Here is a 27,445-nt window from a genome sequence, read left to right on the forward strand (position 1 = left end):
TCTGGGCTGTTGGGAAGATCACTCCAGGGCACCCCAGTCCCTCTGGGCAGGAGCTCTGTGACAGCTGGTGTCCAGACCTAGCCTCCGAGGGAGGATCTGGGGGATCCATATCTGCCAGCCCTGCTTGGACAGCTGCCAGGGAAGCTGCAGGCAGCCTGGGGAATACACCACGGCATTGCCCAATTAAGCTCCCAGTCCTGCTCTGCTGATTTGTTGGGAAGGGAGTCCTGAGGCTGTGGAGGGAGGAACTCTCCTTGCTAAGGCTTACCAATTGAAATAGCACTGGAGTCAAAGGGGCTGCCTTTCTCCCTAGCTGAGCTAAGGGAAAAGCAAACCAGGTAAGAAGTACAAAGCCTTGTTCCTCCCAAAGCTGGATACCTCGTCTTCTTCAGCCATGCAGCCTTACTGGAAGGCAGCTACTGTCTACGCAGGCCTCAGGTGGGACAAACTGCACTCCAATTCCTTTTGCATGCCATTAGAGAAGTGAACCATCAGCTCTTGGGTGTCACACTAAATATGTAGCTTTGGAACCTTTGTTTTCTTGAACACTGGATATTCTCCAGATTTCTTCTCCTTTCTATACAATCTTATGATAATTTAAAAGAGCAACCCACTGTGAACTTCAGGGAAGAGCATGGCCAGTGGTTACTGGCAGTTCCAAATGTGGTAAAGATGGTGCCTCTTACTTACAGGGTGCTGTGCTTTATAATGTTAATTTTTTCTAATGATCCTGAACAATACATTGGCTACTATATAAAACCTAGCAACCAGCAGCCTTTTACGATGGCATATATTATGAAAATTTGTGGTCACTGAGGAAGTTATGTGCTGTGTGTTTGTATTTGTGAGTCTCTTGGTAATTGATTTAAGTAATTTCAAGAAGTTACTCTAATTTGGGGGTAAGGCAACAATGCCATACATGCCTGTCCAACCACACAAAGTTTCACTGCTTCAATGTATACCCAGAATGTGAGATAAGATTATTACCGAGACAGAAAATAGTTGAAGAAATACACCCTATTAAGTTTCTTACCAAGTTTCTTCTTTCAAGGAACTGAAGAAGAGAAATAAAAGCTTCCCTATAAGTGTCTTACAGACTGTGTTCTCCTCATTCCCCTCCCTGTTTATTTGTTTATTTGGAGCAGTGTTGCCAGGCAAAGATGAAAGTGGGAAAACCAAGCCCAGACTGGTCAGGTGCCATGTGCTGAGGCCTCTGACTCAGAGCCTCAGAAGCTATAGTAGTAATTAAATTCTCCCAGTGCTCTCTTATATTAATGTAAATCTTTTTATTTGTATCTTTAAAACCAAGTAGGATGGGAAATAAATATAGTCAAGCCCTGAAAAAACACAGCTGTAGTCTTAGCTCAGCTAATCAGCCTGACTTTGACAGGGTTTCAGTTCAGTTTAGTTTTGGCATAAGCCCTCTCCCACCTCTGATTATTTTAAACATTAAGCACTGATATATATAACAGAAATATGCCAACATGATGGACGCCTCTTCTATTTAGTCCTTACGGCCGTGTTCATTAATTGCAGCTGCACAGATGATCCTGTGCCACAAATCACAGCACACATCCTGGGTGTGCTCTGAGAGGTGGAAGCGCACACGCTCCCTCTCTGGCCGTGCTGCCACCTCTGCTGTGACAGCAGCACTCTTCGCTGCCCTTACCCCAGAGGCATTTACTAACAAAATGTAGAGAGAGCATCCTCGGTGTTTTATTCATGTGTTTTGCATTCCTCCGTGTCCAGCTAGAGGTGTGAATCCCTGTCCTCCCCTCGAAGGCTCTTTCATCTGGGGTCAGCACTGGGTGGCTGTCGGCAAACAGGCAAACTTGCCAAAGCCAACAGTGCCTGGGCGTGCACGGGAATGAGCGACGCTGTCAGCAGCTTTGCACCAGGCAGGCAGGGTCTGCCACCCCTGGGGCTCCGCAGGGGGAAGCACCAGAGCCTGCAGGAAGGCTGGGAGCCAAGCGGCTGGTGAGGAGGTTTGGTGTTACAGCACACAGAAGTAACAACCACCAGAAAAGAAGAAAAGCTGGGCCAACTTCTCAGACCACTGACCAGGCTGCCAGTAGTTGTGTGTGCTGCTGTTTGGAGGTGCAAAGTTTGATGTTCCGCTGGGTGTGAGCTCCCAGGCTGACAAAGCAAGCAGTGCTCCAATGAAACCCTACCTGCAGCTGCTGGGGAGATGGAGGGCTTTGTCCCCATAGCAGTGTTTGCCTGTCTGCCCTTGCAGAAGAGGGGAAGGCAGCCCAAAATTCTGCCTCTTCAGCAGCTCACAGCTGTCCACACTCACTCCCACAAGCTTCCACAGACCAACACTGTCCTTGTCAAAGATACAACTGAGGGAAGTGCTGCAGTGCAAAAGCAATCTCAATAGCAGTGAGATATGCCTTTGTTAAAGAAGTGAGATGCTCTTAGGATCTTTTTGGATATCAGCAGTTCATCAAATCACATTTTATAGTTAAATGCAGATGGCAGAGTAATGAAAGAACTGATTTGTGGATATCACTGTAATGTTGATGACCTAAGTGGTAAGAGTTGCTCCAAAGTTTTGGTTATTTCATAACTAGGGGGAAATTTCTGTCCTTGGGTTTGTGTTACAAGGAATACGCATAATCAATAGAATACATCTGTGTTGTATCTGAGAGTTTTTGTGTGGCTAGAACTGCAGTTCTAAACTGGAGTTTGTTTTCAGATTGTTCTGACACAGACAAGTACAAAAGTTACACAGTCATTCACTGCTCCGAGAAAATGCCGCAAACCTCTCATTGATCAAATTCTTCAGATTCCATTTTTTCTTTTTTTTCCACAGATCCTTAGAATTTGCACAAGATACACACCAGAACAAGACACCATGACCTTTTCAGATGGCCTTACCCTAAACCGAACTCAGATGCACAATGCCGGATTTGGCCCGCTGACTGATCTCGTGTTCACATTTGCCAACCAGCTCCTGCCTTTGGAAATGGATGACACAGAAACAGGTCTCCTTAGTGCCATCTGCCTAATCTGTGGAGGTACCGTACTGCATGAACTCTAATGCATTTCAAAAGGACAGACATGATAATGTCTTCATTTATGTTCTACTTGTTCTCCTTTCCTTTACTTAAACATCTTATAAATATATATATATTTGTAACATTATTATATGTATTATATAAGCTACTTAATGCTAAAGGTTTGTTTTGCACTGGTGATAGTTACTGGTTTTATTATTTTTATAGAAAAAAAATTTATTATTTTTATTGAAAAAAATTACTGAAGTCATTCTGTCAAGCAACCAGTCCTATTGTTTGTCTGATAAAGGGCGTTGAAATACAGAATGGCAGGAGTTGGAAGGGACCTCTGGAGATCAGGTCCTGCTGCATTTTTGCCAGCAGTGTACGGGTACCTGCATGAGTGAGCTTTCTTACAGCAACATGCCCAATTACACAGCTTTTACTCATAAATATAATTGTGTGCATCTGCATTGGTTTCAGTCACATGGAAGCCATTGGTTATAACTTTCTTCAGCAAAAAAATGTGTTATACTTCCAAACTGGGGCTGAAGGGAACTCGAAAGGGTGATTGTAAATTAAAATCATAGGCTTAAAATACAAAAAGTGAAGTCTCAGATAATTTCCAAAATAATCTGTAAATTTCTGTTGATTTAATCACTTGGTCTCTCTCCTGCTTGACAAAATCTGTGTTAGCAATAGAAATACACCTTGTCTAGCTGGGCCATGCTGAAACACACAGTGGGTGCTACAAGTGAGTGTTTGAAACACAAGAGTCAGTCTTTGTTGGCAGTGGCCCTTTAGTACAAAATCACTCCGATTTTATGTGTCTCTAATCCTAACCCATTAAAAGCATTGATGGGCTCCTAGATGTCAGTGATACTTGACTCCTGTGTCCTGGTGCAGAGGGGTGGCATTTGTTGTCATTCAAGCCAGCACTGCCATCTGCTGATCCCTGATGGTAACTCATTTTACTGTACTAGTAACAAAAAATAGCTGTAACCTCTAGGAGTACCTGGGTTGCCTATCAGTGACATATATAAAATTAATTCCAAAATATTGTTTGCAGCAAGGTGTTTTCCCCTTGAAGAGGGAGGTGCAAGAGCAAACTGGTAATTCTTGACCACCCACATGACAAACCTTTCCAGTCATCAAGGAAAAAAAAATAATCCAAGTTTCAGGAAGTTGTGGTTTATCCTCTTCCTATGGAATGCTCACTACAGAGTGTGCATTATTTAGCGAAGAACAAAATTCATGGAGTTTTAATCTAGAACATGGAGGGGATTCTGTGGAGTTTATTTTAAAAAATAAATACTTAAAATCATATGAGTGATATGCTACTTTTCTACAGATCGCCAGGACCTTGAAGAACCAATGAAAGTGGATAAGCTTCAGGAACCCTTGCTTGAAGCACTGAAAATTTATATCCGAAAGAGACGACCCAACAAGCCTCATATGTTCCCAAAGATCTTAATGAAAATCACGGATCTTCGTAGCATCAGTGCAAAAGGTACAGTTTCTCCTAATAGCTCAGCAGGAGTTGCAGTGTTGCATTTCAGAGGAACTGGCCTAGACACCTGGGTTGTTCTTCCCAGCTTCTTTATGCAATTCCTGCCTTTAAATTGGTTTTGCTTTAAACATGCATGGTGCTCCATTCTCCATGCAACCAACATGTTGTAGGTGCAAGTGGCTTAGCAAATAATTAGCATTAAGTCTCTGTTAGTCATTTTAGGACAAGGGAAAACCTTTGTTAATGTTTACAAGGGGGGGTCAGATCAGCATATGCTTTGTATCACCAATGGCTTTTTAAAAAAGTCTGGTTACAGACTGCAGAAAACACTTGTGCAACCAAAATTCCCCTAAACTATGGTCTGAGGTATTGGAGATTCAGAACTGATTTGATCCAGCATTTTAGAGATTCAGCCCCTCTAATCCAAATTAAACATACCTAAAACACAGATCAGTTTTAACATTTTATGCAGTCTTGTATGTGCTGGATTGATCCTGTGCAATTCATAGTCTAAGCACTGTCACACATTCTTCTCTAAAGCACAGGGGTAGCTGAATGCTTTCATTTGATCAGAACAGGTTCCCCAATGTACCAGTCTAAAAATAGAGTATTTCTCTATTCTTATTCTTATGGTAGCTGATGCAGTTTCTTCTGGTGGCTAATGCAATTTCACCTTCTTACTCTGCTTACTCAGCAACAGATTTCCTACCCCAATAGATGAGCAGGCACACGAGCTTGTATGTACAGGTACCTGTGTAGGTTGGATCTGTGCTTTTGGGAAGATTACTGATTTCGTTTGACATGGTTTGGGGGAAGACTCAGGGGGGAAAAAAAACCCCAGCAGTTAATTCACTCAACTAAAGACGCTTGTTTAAATTTAAACCTTAACTGCTCCACTTCAAACACTATAAAATCCAAGTTAAAATATTAAGTTATAGCTATCTTTATAAAAAGAAGTGAGCAATTTAATTGGATTGATTAGAATCAAAAGAAGCAACTTGGAAGGAAAACACCAGAGCTAGAAGCAAAAGTATCCTAAAAAGAAACCACTTTACCAGGTTATCTAAAGCTTGCACTTTACCCTAAAGTAAAATAAGCTCCATCCAACTGAATCTACCAAATAAACTTAGAGCAGTATTGAGCTATAAAAGCAGTTAGGGGAGCCCTTTTGTTCTGGTGTTTGTACTCATGGGAAATCCATTTCCACTTCCCTCCTTCTTTACCAGTGCCTTCCTGCTCCTCAAGAACACAACTCCTTGTATTCAATTCACAAGAAAGGCTTCTTTTCATTCTGACACAAGCGTTTAACTCTAATTATATCATTAATGTTTCATAGTAGAACTAAATCATACCAAAGGACGGTGATGTCCTGGAGGGCTGGGGATGTCTTAAGTTTCGTTTTAAAAGATGTACGTTAGACGATAATGACTTTGGATGGTACCTGATCCCCGAAAGCAAACACCAAAGAAAGCATTAATCTGAAACACTGAGAGTGTCTGCTTTGGCATTAGAGGTATTGTAACTAAAGGGTGAAGTGTTTGTGGGACTGAAGCAAGACAATTCTGAGTTCTTCTCATCTTCTAAGTTCTCCTATCCCCTGATTAAGTCAGACATTTGCAAAACCTGAAAAATTTTGCTGGCTCAGCACTGAATGACCACACAAACACTTCACTGCACCTGACGTAACAGTGGAAAGCAGGTGTTTAACATGGCCAAATTGAGTTCATCAGCACAGCTCTGACAATCATTGGGTTTTGGAGAACCTCTCAGCATCATTCTGCATTAATCTATTTTCCATTACAGTTATTTAAGTGACTCTTAAATCAGCATTCACTTGGAAAGTCAATCATTGCCTTTGTAAATTATTTTTTTGATGCTCCTCATGTAAGGCATAAACACTTAAATGCTCCCTTCCAGCTTGGGGTGTGTAGTGCTCTCTCCAGCATGCCTACTGCAGCAATATGGTTAAGCAGAGTATTTCCAAAGCATCACTCTTCTTGAATGGTTTTTCAATAACCAAACTATTTTCTCTGTAAAATTTTTTTTTGTTTTGGTTTTTTTTTTGGGTTTTTTTTTTTTTTGTTTTTTGTTTTTTTTTGTTCTTGTTGTTAAAAAACCACTGGTTCCTCTTCAATTTAACTCTAATTTTATGATCAGGAATCCTGAGCAACAGGAATGCTGAGGTTAATGGATGTAAATTCCTTGATGCACAGTTCCCTCAGGCTGCCTGCCCAGTGTCAGTTGGCTGCTGTGTGCGTGCTGTGTCCCCACCCGCTGACCACACACTGAGACTTTGTGTTGGGTTTTTTCCCTCCCTAAACCAGTTGTTGTGGGCTCCCAGTCTGAGTGGTCAGGACTGATGCAATAATTTTGTGTGCACTCACCTGCAGAGCCCCCTCTGCAAACAAATGCCTGGTACTCATGACAAGCCCAGCTCAGTCTCAGCCAAGGCAGAGCTGAGCACTTCTCAAGGCTCCTGCACACTTTGGTGGTTCATTAGCACAAGACAAGATGCCTGAAGAATACAGAAGGCAGCTTGCCCCCCAGAGAAGTACCTTTTGGCTGGAATGTGTTATTTATAAAGTAATTGTTTGTTAAATTCTGCATCTTATGTCACAGTTTTCTCTATGAGAAGGAAACATTTTGACTTAGACCACTGCAGTTCTCTTGCAGGATTTACCTCACCTATTTAATACAGACAGAATTTCTGTCATTCTTTGCAGAACCAGTACAGTATAAAGACTAAATGTTATTCCAGTTTAAAAAGACATTGACATGATCACAGCCTAATTTCATTTTTCAGTATAATTTAATACCATTTTAGGCCCTCCTTTGAAAATAGGCAGCTCATCCGATTTACTTGTATTGAAATATCAGTTGCTATGTCATAGATTTGAATCAATTTGTTAAGGAGTATTCACCTAACTCCTTCTTGAACTGCATGAAACAGATCACTCACACACTTTTGTGTGCAAGAAGTGTAGCAGGAGAGGCCAAATCTATTAACAAAACACATCCTGAAATTACTCCTGTAATGCTAACAGAAAGGAAATTGTATGAATCATGCTCATGGGAAGGATTTTGTCTTTTCTTTTTAAAGGTGCAGAACGTGTTATTACATTGAAAATGGAAATTCCTGGATCCATGCCACCTCTTATTCAGGAAATGTTGGAGAACTCTGAAGGACATGAACCACTGACACCAACCTCAAATGGAAATACTGCAGAACACAGTCCCAGTATCTCACCTAGTTCAGTGGATAACAGCAGTGTCAGTCAATCCCCTATGGTGGACTAAGACATTTTCCAGCTACTTCAGACATTCCTAATACCTTATGTACAGGGATGAAAAGCAAGAAAACATTTTTACTGCTGCTTAGTTTCTGGACTTAATATATATCTATATATGTATATATATATAGATAAACTCAACAAGGACCAAGAAATTTTCATATGTATCGATGTATACTCCTTGCTGTTTAACTCTTAAACTAGAAAATGCAAACTTTTGAAACTCTAAATCAGCCATTTCATGAAAAAACAAAAAAAAAGTTAAGCTTCTGTTTTCTTCTCTGAACACTCAATATTGCATGGTGACAAGACAGATCTCAGTCTTTAAATTCTGGTTGCATTTCTGATGACTTTGTACATACAAATGTATGGCTGTACTCTCCATACTGGATGTTTGGTGCTTTCCTTTTGTCTCTCATACATAAAATGATCAAGACATCAACCACAGGACATGGACTACTGTACACATCCAGAGAAGGAAGTTGAAAGGACCGTCTGATTTAGTTGAAATATGAAAACTTGTCCCTGCTGCCCTCAGTTTGCATCTCCCTCCTTGTAAAAAGTATACAAAACGTCACTGCCCCAGCAGAAGAGGTATCAGTATCAGCATTAACTGCCAGATCAGTTATTCAGATGTCATTTGTTCCACTGTTAATGTCACTTTAAAGTTTAAAGAAGTGGTTTCTTAGCTGGCTGGTAACCTAGCTCCACAATTACCTGCTCCATTTCGACAGCAATGCTATAGCCTCCAAGGCAGAAACACTTTTCAGTGTTACCATGTTTTTGTTTACTTGTTCACAAGCCATTAGGGAAACTTCATGGGATGATAACCAGCAAACTCACAGCTTTTGAATCGCTGAGTCCAGGGTATTTCCTTAAGAATCAACTGCCAGGAATCAGCTGGGCTTTCCAGCCTTCCAGGTGCTAAGGAAGTACAGCTAGGACTTCCAGAAACACAAGGAGAGAATCTGCCTTCTTGGCCTTGTTAAATCACCATGAAGCAGAGTGAAAACTGTGGTAGAATGGTTAACAGATTTAAAGTGTCAGTTTCTTAGGTTTCATTTAAAGCACTAGTGGATTTTTTTTTATATATTCTAGCAAGTCTGTGATGTACTTTCACTGGCTCTGTTTGTACATTGAGATTGTTTAACAATGCTTTCTATGTTCATATACTGTTTACCTTTTTCCATGGAGTCTCCTGGCAAAGAATAAAATATATTTATTTTAAAAATTGTGTAGAAGTAGTCCCTCTAGCCCAAATTTTCTACACATATATACACACACACTCACAGTAGTTTTCCATTTTTTAATGTTTAAACTTCATTTCAAAAAGCAGGTTTGCTGTTTGCAACCATGACAATTAAAATGTGCTTTAGCACAGCTGTCTAGAACATCTCTACAAGCCAGTCAGACAAATACATGACATTTCAATGAGTAAAAAAGAGCATAAAACTGTAGGTGTAAGAACAAAATGTTAAAATGCCTACACACAATAATAAAAACCATCAATTACATTATCACATAAAATAAGTCAAATGTACAAAAGTTTGCAACAGAGGGGACAAAAGGACAACACAAGATACTTGTTGGAAAACATTTTTGTGCTCTTTGGGCACTTAATTAAACATATCAAAATCATCATCTTCATCAGACTCTGCAAAATATTTCACTTCTTTTCTAGCCCGGCCTGTCCGTGGCTTTGGGGCAGTTTCAGAGGCAAAGCCTGACTGGAAGATTTCCACATCAGAATCCTGGTCAAAAGCAGACTTCTTGGATTTCTTTAGAAAAGAGAAGACAAATTAGTTGTGATGCTTCGTACATTTGCCATTTTAATATTCAGAATTAAATAAAAACCTCTCTAGCATCTGATTGCTAATGACATCTCAGCCCCCAATACCATATTAGCAAATTATAATAAGAACTTAATTTTTATGTAAAGGAATTTGTGAAGTTCTTTTTACAAAAAGAAGAGAGCATAAATGGAACTGACCTTGCTTGGTGTGGACTTGGGTGTTTTCTTCCCAGGGTTGTATTCGCCTTCATTTTCTGAACCAGATGCTTTCCTTTTCTTTGCCCCTCTGCCTTTGCCTAGGTCAGAGATTATGAGTTAACTTTGTTGCCTTTTTTTTTTTTAAATAAACTCCATCAAACTGAAAAACCCCCTAGTGAAGTTACTTTAGTATGTCCACATTTTAAGTTCAAACCCAGTTTACTACTCAAGCTTCTTCACAACAGCAGTATAGTACAGGGTAGTTTTGATTTTCTTAAGTTTTAAATCTTTTCTACTTGTTTTACAGTCACTATTCACCCTGACAGCTCAAGCTGTCTGTTCAAGACAGGGACAAAATTCATGAGATCAGATAACTTCTACACTGAAGCAGAGCTACAAGTCCTTGGTCACCTTCTGCACTGTTTACACAGCATTAATTCACCATTACTATTTAGTAAATTTACTTTTAACCTCAACCATCAACACTGGCACATCCTTTACAGACTCCTCCAATTACACTGCTTGCTGTACTGTGTTGTGAGGACTCAGAGAACTGGGATACCAAAAAATGGTCTTAAAAAGCCAGAAAGTACTACTTACTACAATTACAACCAGAATTTTACTGGCTTGGAAGGAGTTGAGATCAAAGAAAATTAGTAGTATCCAGTAGAATGTAGAATGAAAGACAGTGTGTAGGGGGTGCAGCTATTAAATAAAAGCATTCCCAACAGCGAAAGTCAGATAAAACGTCTAGACATAGTTTGCCAAGAAGTCAATACACTGTATTTGTCACAGGAAAGGCTGAGTAATCTACCAGTGATCAATGTACTCCTAACTTACCACAATTATTGTGGTTCTTACAATAATTGTGAGCCCTGTGCTCCAGAAAGCCCACGTGTGACTCCTACCTTTGGGTGCTGCCGTCTTCTTTGGAATGCCAAATTCTGAATCTGAATCAGAGTTCACAGTTTCCACCTTCTTGGCCTTGGGAGCTCTTTTAGGCTTAGGGGGTGCATCTAGCTTTGCTGTTGGAAGTTAAAAGATACTAAATAAATTCACAAATTGGCTGGACATATTAAATTGTACTAGATACTCCAATTAAAGCACAAATGGCAGACATTAAAACAAGATGAGTGATTTCTGCACTTGGGGAAAACATACTTCAGCTTTTATGCTGGAATTGTGTGGAATAAACAGGTTTCCTGAGTCCTGCTCTGAGAAGGATTGGTGCACCCAGTACTATTCTAGGGTCCTTGGCTAAATACTGTTTCATCTTTTCGAGTACAAAACAGGTTACTAGTAGCTACAGCAGCAACAGAAGTTTTCCAAGTTGGATACTCTGACCATGTCTGGATACATTACAGTGTTTACAAATCCAGCTCTTGTGACATTTTTCCTTCAGGGTGATATGACTGTGGACAGCTTTCCCCAGGATTACTGCAGGAGTTTGGGAGGCAGTGCCTCTGTCAACACTGACATTGCTTTCTGTCAATCTCAGTGAAAAGGAACTCTGGAAAATGCTGAAAGGGAGAGGAAAGGAACTTAATTTCTTCATTTCCTGGTGAATTTCAATTAGTGCTACACAACTAATCTGGCTGTCTTTAAAAGATGGTCATTGGAATGTTCCCACAATGGGTGTCAAGGGATAGAATCATGGAATTATTTAGGTCAGAGAAGACCCTTAAGATCATCAGATCATGTGTTCTGTAGGCTTACAGATGAGTGAGTCTTGCAGAAACCTCAGATACACACCTGACCTAGCCTCTGTCAGCCATAGATGCCTCAGACATGTACAAACACTCCAGATACCAGGAATGTGGACATTTGTGAGAGCTCAAATATCATTTATGGGATCATAAGGGGAATGTGTCTGGAGAACAAGAGAGTGTCTCCACAAGCATTTTAGTTATCAAGCCTTGAACTGCAGAAAGAGAGGTACAACACACTGCCAGAGACAGTGGATTTGTTCTTCGCTGGAAACAGAGCCCGATACCACTGGGTAACTCCTGTGAAGTCTGTCCAAGGGACAGCAAACTTCCTAGCTGTTACCTGGTAGCTAATGGAATAGTCCAGAACACTGACTTCCCTCTGTACTAAATATAGGGGGATTCTCATCTGCCACTTTAACTTACACCCCTAATGGCTGCACAAGTGTGAAGATCTCTTGACAGCAGCTTGATGGCAAATCAGCTCAGTCAAGCTCTCCACTCCGTAGCATGACAGGCAACAGAGTGTGCAGCACAATCAATGTGCACAGCTCTCAAGAAGCTCAAATGTTTGGCAGGAAGTCCAGGTATGGTATCAGTCCCACAGGTGATGCAAAGAGTACGTCTTACTGCTAGAATCTCAGCTGCTGGGCTGTTCAAAGCTGTTCAAGCTGAGCAGCTGCTTATCAAGAGTTAGCCTGCTTTTCAAATTTCCCTTAGGCTTTACTATAAAGCCCCAAAACCACAGACAGCTCAAATAGTCATGGAAAAGTTCAGCTGTCTCTTGGATCCTCTGTAGTGAACAGCAGAGGTCAAGAGATATCATCCCAAGTTAATCAGAGTCTGAAGTCACAGAAAATCAAACAACTCCAGAACAATTGTTTCAACCACACATAATAAGCACTCCCAGTGTGAGGGTGAGTGGGTGGAATATTACACTTCCAGAAAATGGGTTCTAAGGAGGCTGCTGCCAAGTCCATGAAGATGGACTTAGAATCAAAGAGACTATGAAAAGGGTAACCAGGATTAGCCCTGAACTGTCCAGCTATGATGATAAAAGTGTGGTCATGTCTGATATGGGCAGAAGAGATGAAAACTGGTGAAAGCAACCTGTATTGTTGCCATGCACTGAGAAGGAGAGTGCCCCTAAGGCTAGCTACTCTGACAAAAACTTAACTCTTGCTTGAAAGAGAGCCTATTTATACCTATTCTTTGCATGTGTACAGATTAATCAGAAACTCAGAAACAGATCACAGCTGTATTTTAAGGTTTCAAGTTGGGCCAATGACAATTCACTCAGAAAGAGAGGGAGAAAGATTAAATGTTAAATTGCATCCATGCCTGGCTACTGCATATAGAGTTCACTCTTCCATTTGCTGCAGTACAGAAATTCAATATAAAAGACTACTCTATTAGAGATCTGCTATTTCTGTATGCAGTCTTTATTTACTGTACTACAGAACACTAGCAACAACTGGAAGTGTTTGAGAAGTATTCAGGCATTCACTGTTTTGAACTGTTACCAAATTAGAATTGACACAATGGATCAAGAAATAGATTAGAAATAGGGAGGCAATGGGGGAAAGGCTGAAAAGATGCTGCAGTTCACTAGTGGCTAATATAGAAAACAAGATTTTTTTTTTCTCATTTTTAAGAGAAGAAGTTAACTATTATAAGTGGCTGCTTTCCTGTCAATATCCTTGAAGTACCTTTTTACAGAAGAATTAATATATTAAACTCACCTGCAAGTTGGTCAACAGAAGTTTTAAAAAAACAAAGGCCTCAGCATCACAGGGAAAAAATGCTTCAAGATGACAGGTCTAAATGCTGACTAATAACTGAAAGAATTTATACCTCTGAAGTCTGAGGAGTCTCTCATCCTCTGTTTCAAGAGGAAAAAGTGATAGACTTCTATGCTGGCTTTGGCTGGGACAGAGTTCATTTTCTTCATTGTAGGTGGTATGGGACTATGTTTTGTATTTGGGCTGGAGATGATGTTGACTGTGCAGGGATATTTTGTTGCTGCTGACACAAAGTCAAGGCCTTTTCTGCTTCTCACTTCTCACAGCTGCTTCCCACTGACCCAAGAGCTATTCCATACCTCCTGGTATCATGCTCCACTTTACTTATCCCCTGAAGCTAAAAACCTCCCATTAGTTAAACTATTGAATGCTGAACCACCACCTTCAGATGTGGAAGGCTTGAAGTTCCAAGTAGCTAGTTGAAAGAAACAAATAAATATTATTAAGGAGCTGGAGAAAGTTCATACCCTATTGCTGAATTTCACTGAGCTCAAAACAAATGAAAGCAGTTCCCACTTTGAAGACTGAACAGACAATGCAACGGTGAAGATGATGACTTTCAAATAATAGGACTGGCCTCCAGGCCAATTCTATACATACCCTTTTTAGCAGCTACTGTTTTACTTGGAATTTTCTCTGTTTGTTTTGGGGCAAAAGATGATGAGAAAACAGGAGCAGAATCCTCGTCATCACTGTCCAATTTTGTTGTATCTACAATCACAGAGTAAGTATAGAATAAGATCCAAACACAGCATATACTGATTACATCAATATTAATTATAGTAAAAGTTAATCTAAAGTAAGTGTTTGTGATGCTACAGCTATGGATGTACTGCAACTTCCTCACCTATGATACAAGCTTTGTTCCTCTAAAGAACAGAACTTCCTTCACTTTTCCCCTTTTTAAAGAGGGAGGATGTGGACATCCTTCCTGTGCAACTACTCTGTGAAGTTTGTGTGTACCATTCCCCAAAATATCCCATTATTAGTTGCTATAAAAATGAAACAGAACTATGAAAACAATCTCACCATCATCCGTCTTCTGAGAGTAAGACGGAAAAGAGAAGATGTTCCCAAAATCTTGATTTTTCTTGACTTGAGATATTTTTCTACTTTAAAGGGGGAAAAAAAGGGAATTATATGAGTTACATCAAGCACATACTGAAGTACGTGGAATCATAATATCCATACAAAATTTAAATCCTGTTTGAACATTTCCAGCATTTTTGTATCTGCCTGTTGCAGTCAAACCCTTAAAACTGACATCCAGTCAAGAACTCCAGGCATTGAAAATTAACAGAATTACATTTTTCAATAGTTCTCTATACCAGACTAGCAGAAGACAGAAAACAGAACCTTTAAAACCACAGTTTAACAGATGATATTACAGACAGTGTATCATAACTATTTTTATATGTTATTATATTATTCTTTTAAATCATGAGTCACCCCTGCATAGGTCAGTTGCAAGGCTGAGATACACTTGAATTCCTCCACATTTTATTTTTCATGGTGCATGTAGAGCAATAAACAGGCTGATGTTTCTCAGTTTTGTTCAGACACTTCTGCATTGAAAAAAATATTAATAAAGAAATCCTCCTGAGTTACAGTACTTACTCTGGAGATGGCTTTGATTTGGCTGGGGAGAAGTCATACTCATCTTTTTCTAAACTGTCTGAAGGAACAAATTCATCCTCTCTGTCATTTGTAACTGGAGAGGCTTTTACTTTGAGCTCATCCAAATCATTGTTATTGTTGGCATCATCATCATCGTCAGCATCATCTTCTTCTTCTGAGAAGTCAAAAGTGTACTTGGGCCTCTCCGCTGAGAAAATCACACAGGTACACAATTCAGGAGAGTTCTTTATGTTATATAATACAGAAAATATACAAATCAAAGTGGAAGTCAGTTAACAATCCCTGCCTCAGAGTACACAAGACAAAAGAGTGGTGGATAATAAATTTGTTCCAGCCTGAAAGAATAAAGGGCTGAAAAGAATAAAAAATAATTTAGATGTTAGCAAACATCCAATATCTCTTGTGGCTTGCCCAGACACCTTCAGACATTGTGCATCAGTACTTTTAAAGGATGAGAATCCTTCACTTAAAATTGAAGCTTTCTTGAATCTACCATTTGAGCATTCTTCCTGATTTTCCAGAATCTATGTAGGGTTTTTTTAAACCATCACATACTTATATATTTTCCAAACTTTCAGTCTTGGTTTTAATGGAGTGCTCAGAATTTTTTTGATAACTTTTTACTTGCCTCTTAGGCCTAACTTGGCAATGTAATTGTATCAGAGTAATTTTTTTGATTGTAAGAATATTGTCTTGTCTGTTTCTTCTATAGTTCACTAGTTTAGTGCGTAATTTCTATTCTACTGTTTAGAATAGGGGACAAGATTTCTGGTCCAAATTACAAATCTTTCATAAGAAATTCCAAATCTTGACATTAAGAGTATTCTTCACACAGTGAAGAAAATATAATGCAAGTTACTTGTAGGCAATAAAGTCCTAAAGGAAATCCTATGGATTTCCTAAGGAAAATGTGGCTTTGTAGTTGAAACTTTCAGTCACAATACACAATTCACAAAATCTTGAGTACCTGCAGCTCTCCTAAGCAGAGAGTCTCTTGGAATAATCACAGGCTCATTTTCTTCTAAATCACTTTCAGACTTGGATTCATCATCTGACCATGGGTTTCGTTTCTTCACTTTTTTTGCACTGGATTTTGTAGATGATGGTGTCCTTCTTACCCTGGCACCTGCCAAAAGTAAAAACATTTACTTCAGTCAGGTTAAAAAATATTTTCAACTTTTCTAATGGTTTACAAATTTAGCATAAATTTTCATCTTAAGAAGTTCTCCTTTAAATGCTGTAAATTTTCTTCTCCTCCCTGAAGGAAGATTTAACATGAAATTATTTCACACAGAACCAGACCGACCGGCTGCTGCCAAAGAAATTTGTTTTCTGACTGAAAAGCTAAGTCTCTAATTTTATGTTTTGACATTAAATTTGTGTTTCTTTAAAGGTTGCTAGAGTTTACCAGGAAAAGAATGTGCAGTTTTCCATTGTTCAGGGAACATGATCAGAAACAGTTATTGGACAAATACAACAAACATAGGAAGCAGAGGATGTCCTATTGTGGGGAGGGGTAAAAATGTGGTCTGTTAATTGCAGGGCAAGCTCAGGTCAAGCCCTGGATCAACAGTGGCTGTGAGAGATTTGAGCTGCACATAGACAAGTCAGTCATAACTGTACCCAGTAAATCTACTCAGGCTGGATAATCCCCTGAATAATTAAAACCAGATCTTATCTCAGAATAATTATTTGTGTAACCACTTTTTTTTCCTTTCTTCTGAAAAAATAAACCCCCTCATACCTTCTCTTCTGTCTCCAGCTTTCTTTTTTTGTTGCTGCCTCCCTGTTACTGTGTATTTCTCAAACAGCAATAATAACTTCCCACTAGCAGAGGAAATGGGGAAGTGAGCATTGGTCATCTGCCAAGCCATAGCACCCACAACTTTCTGAAAGTCAGAATGACTGAATACATCAATAGAAAAATACATTTATTTAATCAAGTTCTACAATCTATACCATTATTCAGACTGAGGGGCTGAAGGTGACTGCCCTGTCCTTCAATATCAAAGAGCACACAAACTAGACATTTCAGTTTGAAAGGAATTAGACTCATTACGTAAAAATAATCTATTTTTCTATATACTAATTTGAATATTTAGACCCCCCCACCCCCGCAAATGAAATGCAGAAAATGTAAGATCCATCACCCCCAGGAAAGTAGCATAAACAAAGAAATTTCAGAGTACTTTCAAATATTTCATTTTAGGGAAGAAAACTAGATGAAATAGTGATTATTGTGCTGTATTTCCCTTCTCTCACAGTGTTAAAAATGCATTTCATGCCCAGTAAATACTCAGCTAAGGTGAACTATGGCTGTGCAAGGGTCTTACCAGGCTCTTTCTTCTCTCTCTTGGGTTTAGGGGTTTTAGCTGCTGCAGCTGATGCATTCAGTGAGTCATCCCCACCACCCTCAGCTGGTACACTACCAAACTCTTCATCAAATTCCATTTTTATTGCCAGAGAATCAGTTTCACCCTAAAATTACAAAATAAAATAATTTACACCTTTATATTTCAAGATTGAACTGGAACAGTTTTGCAGATGATAATAAATGGATGTAGACTAGTATATTGACATTTGTTGAATAGTCTTGGAAAGAAGTTATCTCAATAACAATATCTGAACAATAAGCAGTCTCAAGAGGTTTGCAAACGTAAAAGAAATCCAGTACAAATTTCTTCTGCACTAGGTCAGCAAAACAGTGCAAATACAGCACCAGTGATGATCTGGCAATTTGGATTTATGTTACTGAAATAGAAAAATACACCAGTTAAATAATAAATAATTTTACTCTAGCCGTCATTTTGGTTTACCTTTTTCTTTTTCAGCAATTTCCTGCTGGCATCAGCTTTCATGGCAGATGTAATCTGTGGAACTATTCTTCTTCCAAATGGTGATGGCATGGTCTCTTCCAGCTGGAGTTTCTTCATCTTGGGTTTCCCAACTTTGCCTTTTATTGGTTTGCCAACCATGCCAGCCAGAATGTCTTCTCTTTCCTGTGCTTCTACTTTCTAACAAACAAGGGGAGCCAGGAGGGGGGAAGCACATTATTTCTTAGTGAGTACAAAGTGGAACATGTATTTAAGATTCAGCTCCTTTTTACATGGAGGATAAGGCTCCCCTTAATTCTCACTTGAACTGGGACACAATTTTCAGTTCTGGAACCGTGTCCACTTAATCTGGTAAATTCATTACCCTGTAGAGCTAAAAACTACACTTTCATTCAAGGATAAATTCAAACTTTTGGACGCTGCTACACTGAAAAATATTTCTTCTATCAAGTTTCTATTTCACAAGTTTGTGTCTGGTTCTGTTGTACATTTCCATTATTTCAGCCTTTAATTTACACATTTAGTTTTGAACTGTGTCGCTTCAAAAGATTGCACCAGCCTTTTTCAGACAACATGGAAAACTGAGGTTCAGCAGGTTATTCACCAAAGGGATTTGATCTTTTTTCCAGAATTATAGATAAGGCAAACTAAGGACCCCTCATACAGTATTTATAGTCTACACACTTCATTCCTGAATGTACAGTTTTGAATTTGGTAATCCTTACTGCTTTACAAAAAATTAGATAATGTAGAACTATTGTAATTTTTACCATTACCAGTTACTACTCACAGGTTTTTGTGCCATTTCAAAACTAATTTTCTCCTGGTTATTTTTCTTTTAATATCACTGACTTGGAAAAAACATTGAACTGGGTAGATTCAAGAAACAATCCCTAAGAAACACTACTGAGAACACAGATATCTCCTACTAATTTCCCAGTTACCATTATATTGTGTATCTGCTTTTGATTAAAATTGTAGTATTCACTAATTATTTTTCTTAAATTTTAATAATTTTATTAGTTAGCATTTTTAATTAAATTAATATGAATTTCATGTTTTAGAAATATATATAAAGTAAAACATACTTCAAGCTCTTCAACAAAGGCTGCTAGATCTTCTTTCCAGAGGTCTGAAGGAGATTTCCTTTTAAGATCATTTAGTTCTCTCTCCTAAAACATGAAAGTAGTATAGAGACTGTAAGTACAACTAAAGCAAATGCCACTGAAGACTGAACATTCCCCAGAGGCACATCAGCAATTCCTGTGCCATTTCAGAACAAGCCTTCCAGGTGTACCAACCTTGGAATCTCTCTGCTTGATCAACTCTTCCACCTTCTCTTTTGTGAGTGACCACAGGGACATGTTCAAAATGTAGTTGAAGTCAGGGCCAGAGGCTGGACCAGAAGCAGAGGAAGCATCATCATTTGCATTCTGGGAGTCCTCCTCTTCTGCTGCCTGAGGTGAAATATTCCCAATTACAGGTATTAGTGATCTTAGCTCTGTGCATGATCTGTGACACTGCTCCAAAGCACCACCACAGAGCAGCAAGGTGTGCCCTCACAGATTCAATAACCTGAACATTTTCTGGACCTTTCCAAAAGGCCATGTTCCTGTGACCTTCTAGAGCTGATTATTTAATAATTTGATTTAAGAAAACAAGTTGAACCTCTGCTAGAGCCTTGTATGCTGCTGGCTGCAGATACTGGTGCCACCCCACTTGTCTCTCAGGGCTGAGACCTTTGTCGTTTGGGTACTCATGGATACCTGTTCCTTTAGAAAATGAGCTGGTATCAAAGCCCCAGATGTGCAAACTGGGGTTTGAAAGTAGATCAAAATTTTCCTAAATAACAGTTCTGCTTTAAAATAGAAATAATTCCATAGAGTTAAAATACAGCATTAAAAAAATAAATGTGAAATTAAATCAAATAGCTAAAACAGTGGCAAAGACACGGAAAAAGGGTGAATGACAGAAATTCAAAGCTGCTTTTCAAAGGAGTTCCATCTGCCCATAGTAATGCCCAAAGCAATGTAACTTTGAAATTAAACTCATCATCTCTCCCTTTTGGAACAATAAAAACTGGTTGGTTTTAAAAAAGCATAAACAAATATAGGTCAAGGTCATTATTAAATTTACTACAGTAAATTTAAAAGTCATAGCTTTATAATATCCATGTTTCTTTACAGAAAAGCAATTAATAAGTTATGTAGAAATAATTACATTTAGCAATTAGTTGTATGTGTGGGGTAACTGATGCAGCACTTTCTGTATAAGCCAATCAGAAATCAAGTTGCCAGTTTTGATTTGGGTACATTAAGAAATTCAGTCCTCTGCAATCTCATTTTTCAGACTTGTACTACCTAGTTTTCATCTAAGCATTATCCATATAAAATACCAGTATTATGTGACTTTATTTTCAGGTAAGTTTTATGTTTTTTGGTTTTTTTTAATGGGAGCCAATAAGGAGTAAAGAATAATGCTTTTGAAGTGCTATGTGTGTGTTATAAATTAAGTTAGACTACTAGAAAAGAAGCAGTATCATTTATAACAGTAACAACATCATCTATATCTCGAGTATTACCTTTTCCTGTGCTTCTTTCCAGGCTTTTACTGGGTCAGATTCATAACCTCTCTGGACCAACATCTGAATCAAATCTCTTTTTGATCTGTTCTCTACAAGATACGCACAAACACAGAGGAGGGGAGGAAAAAAAAAAAAGGAAAGTCAGTGTCATGAAAATCTTACATGCAAGTATTTTCTACTATACTTATCTTCCTCCACTGTTAATAATTTTAAATTCTGCTTACTCACCAATGGTAATTTTTCCTTGTATCTTCTCCAGGATGAAACGAGCTTGGTTGTTCAGCTTGGTGGACTCTGCGCCCAGCATTCCCACAAGCCACTCCTTGCGCAGGCTGTAATAATGTAACCGCAGATCAAAGAACTCCTTCAAGATGTCCTGCACAGTTTCGTACTTCTTCAAGCACCCCATGTGATCAAACAGCACCTAGAAAATACATGATAGACTTGAGAGAGGCTGCATAACTCAAACTTTGTTAGCCCTTGTGTAAGTGTTCAGTTCTACTGCGCGTATAAAAGCACCATGCAAAAAGTGGCATTTTGAGGAGTGTGAACTCAAACCTCACTTCAGAGCTATACAGCACAGAGCTGGATGGTCTTTATTTTTATTCAAAAGTAGATTTAGTAGATTTATTTTTATTCAAAAGTAGATTTAGGATGACATTTATGGCAGTACAATCAAACAAAAAGACAGCTATATAGAGAAATATGCCTGAATTCACTTGAATGACTAATTTTATCTACATATTAAATCACAAGTTCAGCAGCAAGTGATGATTCACAACTATTTAATGTAACAGTTGCAAAGCTTAATAATCCTTAATAATCTTTTAATTCAGCTGTGAAATCTGTCACTTTTCAGCTGTGAAAACTACCATCCTTCAAGTTCAAGCACAAAGTAAGAAATCATTTTTACTTGATAAGTGGAATCAATCCTGTCTGGCTTTTGACATCTCCAGTTTAGACATTTATAGGTGAACTAGTCACCCTCGGTGCCCTCCATAGTCAACTGAAAGAAATAAACCCCTCTAAGGGATAATTCATCTATCCAAAATAGCTATCTGGGAGCTGGGGGACAATGGCCAAGCTCACATAACTTTTTAAGGTTCTTACACTAGGGCAGATTAATTTCTACACAGGTACAGAAAGCAGCCCTTATAATTTATTATTTATTTTTGCAGGCAGAAAATGCAGGAATTGCAGCTGCAAAACATTTTGTAATCTGTGAAATGTAAAACTGACAACAGATTCTCACAGTAGTTCCTACAGTTGTTTAAATATGTGAGAAATACCATCACCCTGATTTGGTAGATTGGCTTTTCAAGTACAACCTAGAAAATTAGTTGAGCAAGAACTGTTTCCTTTTCCAATTCTATAGTCATCCATTTATTTTTAACCTATTTTTACACTTTCAATATACAAAGCAATCGCAACAATAATGGTATTTGTGTCTTGTGATAATATCTGAAAGTAGCATCTGCCATAAATAAACCAGAACTGGTTTTTCATTATCTGTAAAGACAGGATGTTTGGAAATCTTTGCCGAAATTGACTTACATTCAAATCCCTCTCAGAATAGACATACCTGTATATTTATTCATATTCTTAGTAATTTACAGCACTATTATGTCTTCAGCAGCTTAAGAACAGTGTTTGCTATACCTTACCACCTAAAATTGGATTTATGCTGGTGGAAACATTGGATCATTTAACTCATATTAGAGAAGTAACAGTCCTGTAGAAAGTGCAATTTTGAAAATGTAATTTGTCTAAAGTTTAAAACTCAAATCTAATTATAATATGGCAGAAAATTATTTGTATGATCTACTTTACATTAACCACTTTTGGTTCGCTGCACAGGAAATTTTCAATTACAGGAAGGCAACCACCCCAGGCCTGTCTTATTTGAAAGAGTCATCATAAAATGGATTTGCTTATTCATACTGACTTAATATTGGTCATCATTACAGTTTTCTACTATTGAAACAATTTCAAATACACAATGCACTGTTCAATACCAAGAACCAAAGTATACTACAAAAACATTTGATTTTACAACAGGCAACAGTAGGGATTCTAATAGCCAAACATGAAAAAGTTACCATAGAATTACAAGTAAGACTTGTTTGAAGCTTAAAGACTTTGTGCAATCCAGCAGCTTCTGCCTGTGCAAGCTTTTCTTCTGTCATTTTCACAACAAATTTCACAGTTGTATCAGTGTGGTATTCCTTATAGTCAGAAATTAATGCTGGAGTTTTTTCAGTCCCATTCAACATAGGTTCCAGAACCTGTTCTTTGTACACCTGTTGAAAACAGGGCAGCAAAAAACAGAACCATGTGAAATGCCTTAAAACTGCAAACCCAATGAACAACATAAACTTCCAAAGCTCTGTGCATTACATCTGATACCAGTTATAACTCACAGAACCAGTATAACCTGCGAAATGCAGGCCAAGAGTAGCACAAACACAAGAGGCAGAAACCAGGACAGAAAAGGCTACTGTAAAGTGGATTAAGCAGGAGAAGCAGGTGTTCTATGTAGCATGGACAGCTGACAGCACAGAGAACCATCTTCTACAAAAGCACACAGGAGAATGAAAACAGATTCCCTTCCATGTATGTATACTCAGAAATTGTGTTAGAAGTTCACACAGATATAGGATTAAATAATTTATTGATGAATTCTTCCCTGTTTTTTGTTTGTATTAAAATGTATTTCACTGTTACTTACCTGGGTCCATGTCCTTACAGGAAGCTCTGTAATCTCTACTGTGTTCCTGTCCACCACAAATATTTCACCACTCACAACATACTGATTTTGACCAAGTTCCTGAATGGTTCCTTTGAAGTTTTTGTAGTTTGGAAGCTGAAATTGGAAAAACCATCAAAGTGGTAATAATAAAACATTAGAAAAATACTTCTTTTCCATACTCCATACACTTATCACTATATTGCCCTAACCCTCCAACAAACGTCAGACTGAAAATCTGAAGTCATAGGAAAAATACTACAGAAAAAACAGAATACACACATGCAAGTGACAGAACCAATTATCCTACTGTCCAGAGACTAGAAAAATTCTTAAGAAGATGCAGCTGAACCCAGTGAGGTGGTGGGGTTTTGTTTTGATTCTTTAGTTTTCTTCCTCTTTCTTAAAGAAAACTCTAAGCACAATTAAGGCAGACAGAAAGCAGATAAAGACCCCACAGTAACTACAGAAGTGGTGCTACCTCCCCTAACCATTTTTTCATTTTTGTGCTGTTTGGCAAAGATAGTGGAACCCATCCAGGCCAAATTGTAACTAACAGGCTGAGGAATTTTTTTTTAACTGGATTGATTTCCTTATCCAGCTTCGCACAAACACACACCAGCATACAGAAAGGAGCTAGATGGAGGCAGAACTGCCTCCTTCAAGCACTGTAAGCTTCAGTTGGCTGTGAGACTACACAGAAAGCCTATTAGTCCTAAATGAAGGGCAATGGATTGCATTAATTAAAAAAAAAATCTCATTATTCCAAGAATTTGAAAAAGGAAAGCCACTATGTCTTAAAAATTGATATTGCACACTCAGTGAACTGTGATCTAAATAGGGAAGAAAAGATGTTTCTGCTTCTATGGCTTAATAAACACAGCCAAGCAGCAATATTCATCAGTTGTAAAATTAAGATTACATCAACTGTATTTCATCTCTTGGTCACAGATATTGTGGGTTCACACGGGTATTCCTCCTGCCCAATTTTTTTCACACCACTTCTGGGACTTGTAAAATTTTGAATAAACAGAAGCTAAATGCAGTTCAGAAGTTGCTGATTTTCTTGAACAGCAGCAGTATCTTCTCCTCTGCCTACAGCTATATAAAAGAGAGAACAATACAGAGAAGAGAAAGGAAATGTTAACTTTGGCTGAAGATACTTAACTAGTACCTTCAAAAAGAAAGTGATATAACTTTTTCCTCTACTGACATGTCACAAAGACCCTGGTAAGACTTGTAACAGTCAGTAGACTGAAAAAATGTCCTCTAAAATAATTGCTAAAAATACAAATAGCAATGTTTTTGCTTCAAAGTGAACTTCCTCAGCCTCATCCCAACAGTCAAGTAGAGCTTCTACATAAAATTACTGGGACAAACCAACTCTGACACTATAAAAATTAGAGAAGTTCTAGAGAGATAGGAATTGATTTTGTAAGTACACACATAAAAAATACCAATATATACTATTATTTTTACCATTGGGTGGGGATCTAGGCCATCCAGCATTCGTCTGACATTGTTTACAATCTCTCTGGTATCATAGTTTGGCAGTTTGCATGCCCAGCCAGTGCCAATTCCTTCAGCTCCGTTTACTAAGACCATGGGAATGATGGGAATATACCATTCAGGCTCTACACGTTGGTTGTCATCATACAGGAATTTAAGTAAGTTGTCATCCACTGATGGAAAAAGTAGCCTTGCTAAAGGGCTTTAAAAAAAAAAAAAAAAAAAGAAAACCATTAAACCATTTAACCTCAAGGCCAGTAAGTAAAGAACATTTTGCTTTAACAGCCCTTGGGCTCAGATATGATCTGTTTGCAGATTCTTCTCACATCTTTCTCTCTCTTTGCCATTCTGAAGCTGAAAATCCAATGTATACACTTCCTGAGATAACAAAGTTCTTCCCAATGGAATAGTGTTCATAACAGATGAAGTTTGTTTCCTTCACAGTAACACATGTACCCGGTACACTAGCAACTGTTGACATTTAACATCTACAAAATATCATCCTTTGAAGCTTTCAGAACACACAGCTCAGTGTGACACTGGGGCACCCAGTAATAAAGCAACACAGCATCCAAATACTTGCAAAATTTCCTTGCTTATCTGTAGGAGTAGCAAAATGTTATGAATGTTCAAAACCACACTTATGAGATCCAAAGCAAAATATGAGCTTCTATCAAAATATTTAGATCTTTCTCCATTTCTCTCCCCCAGCCCCCTAAAAAAGGAGTTGTGAAAGGATAAGTTTCATAAGAAGGCTATTTAGAAGTATGCATTTAGCCAGACATGAATAGTTTACCTTAACATGGTGAAAATATAACGAGGGCTGGCAGCATCCTTTCCACCATGAAGCCTGGTGCCAAACTGACCAATAGGTTGTAACAGATTCACATTGTTACTTCCAACAAAGTTCTGAGCCAAGTTGACTATAGTCATCATTAATGCTTGCTGCAAGAAAATACATATTTATAGTAACAAGTATGAGACAGTCTATCCTCATCAGCCAGCGAAAGCTATTTTTAATGGCCCAAAATTGTGTGATGAACATGAAATATATCTTTAAGAAAGCAATCTCCCTGAGAAAGGACTGTTGTAACCTATTACAAGGGCTGCTGGGAATACATATTCTATGCTTATGAAAACTCCTGAGCTTCTCAACTTCTTCAAAAACACTTCTCTGGGGGAAGTAAAGGGATGTGAACTGACCACACTTGCATGCACAAACCACTGCTCATGGCTTCTAAAGGGAGAAGAGAAGGGATGAATGGGTGGTTAATATAGCCACTCTTGCTAATATTTCAGATAAATATAAACAAAACAGGAGCTAAAAAAAAATCTTTGTTCTGACACTGTGATAAGTTTCGAAGAACAGCCTCGGCTTCTTCACTTAAAATACTGCATGTTTCTTGTTTCAGTCAAAAATTGTCCTAGAACACAGTTCCTACAGTCCTATGATTTCAGAATCTAGTTGTTTAGGTAATTAGTTATCTACTATTTTGGCACAACCCACGGTGTATTTGGGATAACACTGAGCACCAACACTTGGAAAGAAAGAAAATATGCTGTCTTATCAAGCTACACACCGCTTGGTTCATGTTCTTTAAATGTACACCTGTGATTGGTAGAATTGTAGTCAATAGTTTGCAATTTTAATAGCAGAAACATTTACCTAATATTTTACATAGGCTGAAATTCCTCACAACTTCACCATCCTCCATACTCACCTCCCCATGGTGGTAAGCTGACATTTCAGCCACAGAACCAGCCAGCTGAGCAACCTTTACTTCACGTTTATCATTTCTCTTAAAGCAAGTGAACAGAACCTTGCGTTGCCCTGGTTTCAGACCTATTAAGAACATCCCATATTCAACACATACACAAGCAAATGTTTTCAAGTGATAAACTTCCTTTGCCTTATTATCATTTCTAATCTCTCAAAAGAAGTCTAAACATTAAATAGAAATATTAACAAAATAATAAATATATCATTTTTTAAGTAATTAAAAATATTTTACCAAACTCAAAAAATTACCAAAAAAGTGGAAACACAACCTTTTCAGCCAATTATACAGCATTCAATATATCATTCTAATAAACTGCACCTTGATCCTAAATATGCAACTTCCACAAGTCAAGAATTCTTTCCATTCTGCTCAGCAAACTCTTTTTCCTAAGAATATCAGCACAAATTCAGCAATGACAGCTGTAACTGCAGCTTACATGGATTTCACAGAACTCTGAAATTTTAGTTATTGTGTGAAATTCTCAAATATGTATTAAAATTCAATACCAAAAAATGTTATCCTCTTGTGATCTTTTAAAGTTTTAAGAAAGAAGCCAGCCTTTGATCTTCTGATCTGATCTTCTGAAAATGTTTATTTTCATTGCTTAGGCACACTTTAGTATCAACAGCTGTGTGGAAGGGATTGCATTATATTTCCTGTTATCCAGAACTTGATAACCAGTTCTAGATCATGCTTATTGAGCTATTCAATGTCTTAATTCACATACATTTCTAAAATGAACTAAAATATTGTTTAATGTTACCATTAGTAAAGTGGGTCAAATATAAGAGCAAAAGCTGGAAAGAAGACAAAAAAAAAAAAGAGACTGACTTCAATTTCCATTTCATTCAAATATGTAATATCCAAATTTTTTACAGTGGCTCTGCATCATGTTTTTCTTCCAGCACTCTATGGAATACAACAGACTTAAAGTACTTCCTTTAAAAGGAGAATCACCAAGCAGCAAGAATTGTAACCAGTTGTGAAGATACAGTCAAAATTCTTCATTTTCATTACTTTTCCTGAGATTTGCCACTGGGCTAGCCTGTCATATAT

The 27,445-nt window shown here is 38.2% G+C and overlaps 2 protein-coding genes across 6 annotated transcripts in view; one reads left to right on the forward strand and one right to left on the reverse strand.

Moving 5' to 3' along the window:
• Positions 1–9,030, forward strand: part of RARB (retinoic acid receptor beta) — a 319,974-nt gene extending 310,944 nt beyond the window's left edge. For 3 of the 4 annotated variants that reach the window (XM_021538079.4, XM_085573205.1, XM_021538081.4), the window contains 3 exons: positions 2,816–3,020; positions 4,351–4,509; positions 7,610–9,030. In XM_021538079.4, coding sequence (XP_021393754.1) covers positions 2,816–3,020; positions 4,351–4,509; positions 7,610–7,806 — 561 coding nt within the window. In that variant the 3' untranslated portion in view covers positions 7,807–9,030. The remainder of the gene's footprint in view (positions 1–2,815; positions 3,021–4,350; positions 4,510–7,609) is intronic. The other variant, XM_031503873.3, reaches the window with a different exon arrangement.
• A 61-nt stretch (positions 9,031–9,091) lies between these two features.
• Positions 9,092–27,445, reverse strand: part of TOP2B (DNA topoisomerase II beta) — a 58,698-nt gene continuing 40,344 nt past the window's right edge. Inside the window, exons 19-36 of one of the 2 annotated variants that reach the window (XM_021538075.3) lie at positions 26,330–26,451; positions 25,405–25,553; positions 24,579–24,810; positions 23,082–23,216; positions 22,453–22,653; positions 20,582–20,777; positions 20,351–20,442; positions 19,071–19,226; positions 18,858–18,941; positions 17,752–17,949; positions 17,269–17,413; positions 15,903–16,061; positions 14,915–15,122; positions 14,327–14,406; positions 13,898–14,008; positions 10,698–10,814; positions 9,790–9,887; positions 9,092–9,577 (exon numbers count right to left, since the gene is read on the reverse strand). In XM_021538075.3, coding sequence (XP_021393750.1) covers positions 9,416–9,577; positions 9,790–9,887; positions 10,698–10,814; positions 13,898–14,008; positions 14,327–14,406; positions 14,915–15,122; positions 15,903–16,061; positions 17,269–17,413; positions 17,752–17,949; positions 18,858–18,941; positions 19,071–19,226; positions 20,351–20,442; positions 20,582–20,777; positions 22,453–22,653; positions 23,082–23,216; positions 24,579–24,810; positions 25,405–25,553; positions 26,330–26,451 — 2,645 coding nt within the window. In that variant the 3' untranslated portion in view covers positions 9,092–9,415. Of the gene's footprint in view, positions 9,578–9,789; positions 9,888–10,697; positions 10,815–13,897; positions 14,009–14,326; positions 14,410–14,914; positions 15,123–15,902; positions 16,062–17,268; positions 17,414–17,751; positions 17,950–18,857; positions 18,942–19,070; positions 19,227–20,350; positions 20,443–20,581; positions 20,778–22,452; positions 22,654–23,081; positions 23,217–24,578; positions 24,811–25,404; positions 25,554–26,329; positions 26,452–27,445 lie in introns of both variants that reach the window. The other variant, XM_021538074.4, reaches the window with a different exon arrangement.

The sequence above is a fragment of the Lonchura striata genome, chromosome 2 (genome assembly GCF_050655825.1).
Source record: "Lonchura striata isolate lonStrDom1 chromosome 2, ASM5065582v1, whole genome shotgun sequence".
Classification (NCBI taxonomy): domain Eukaryota; kingdom Metazoa; phylum Chordata; class Aves; order Passeriformes; family Estrildidae; genus Lonchura; species Lonchura striata.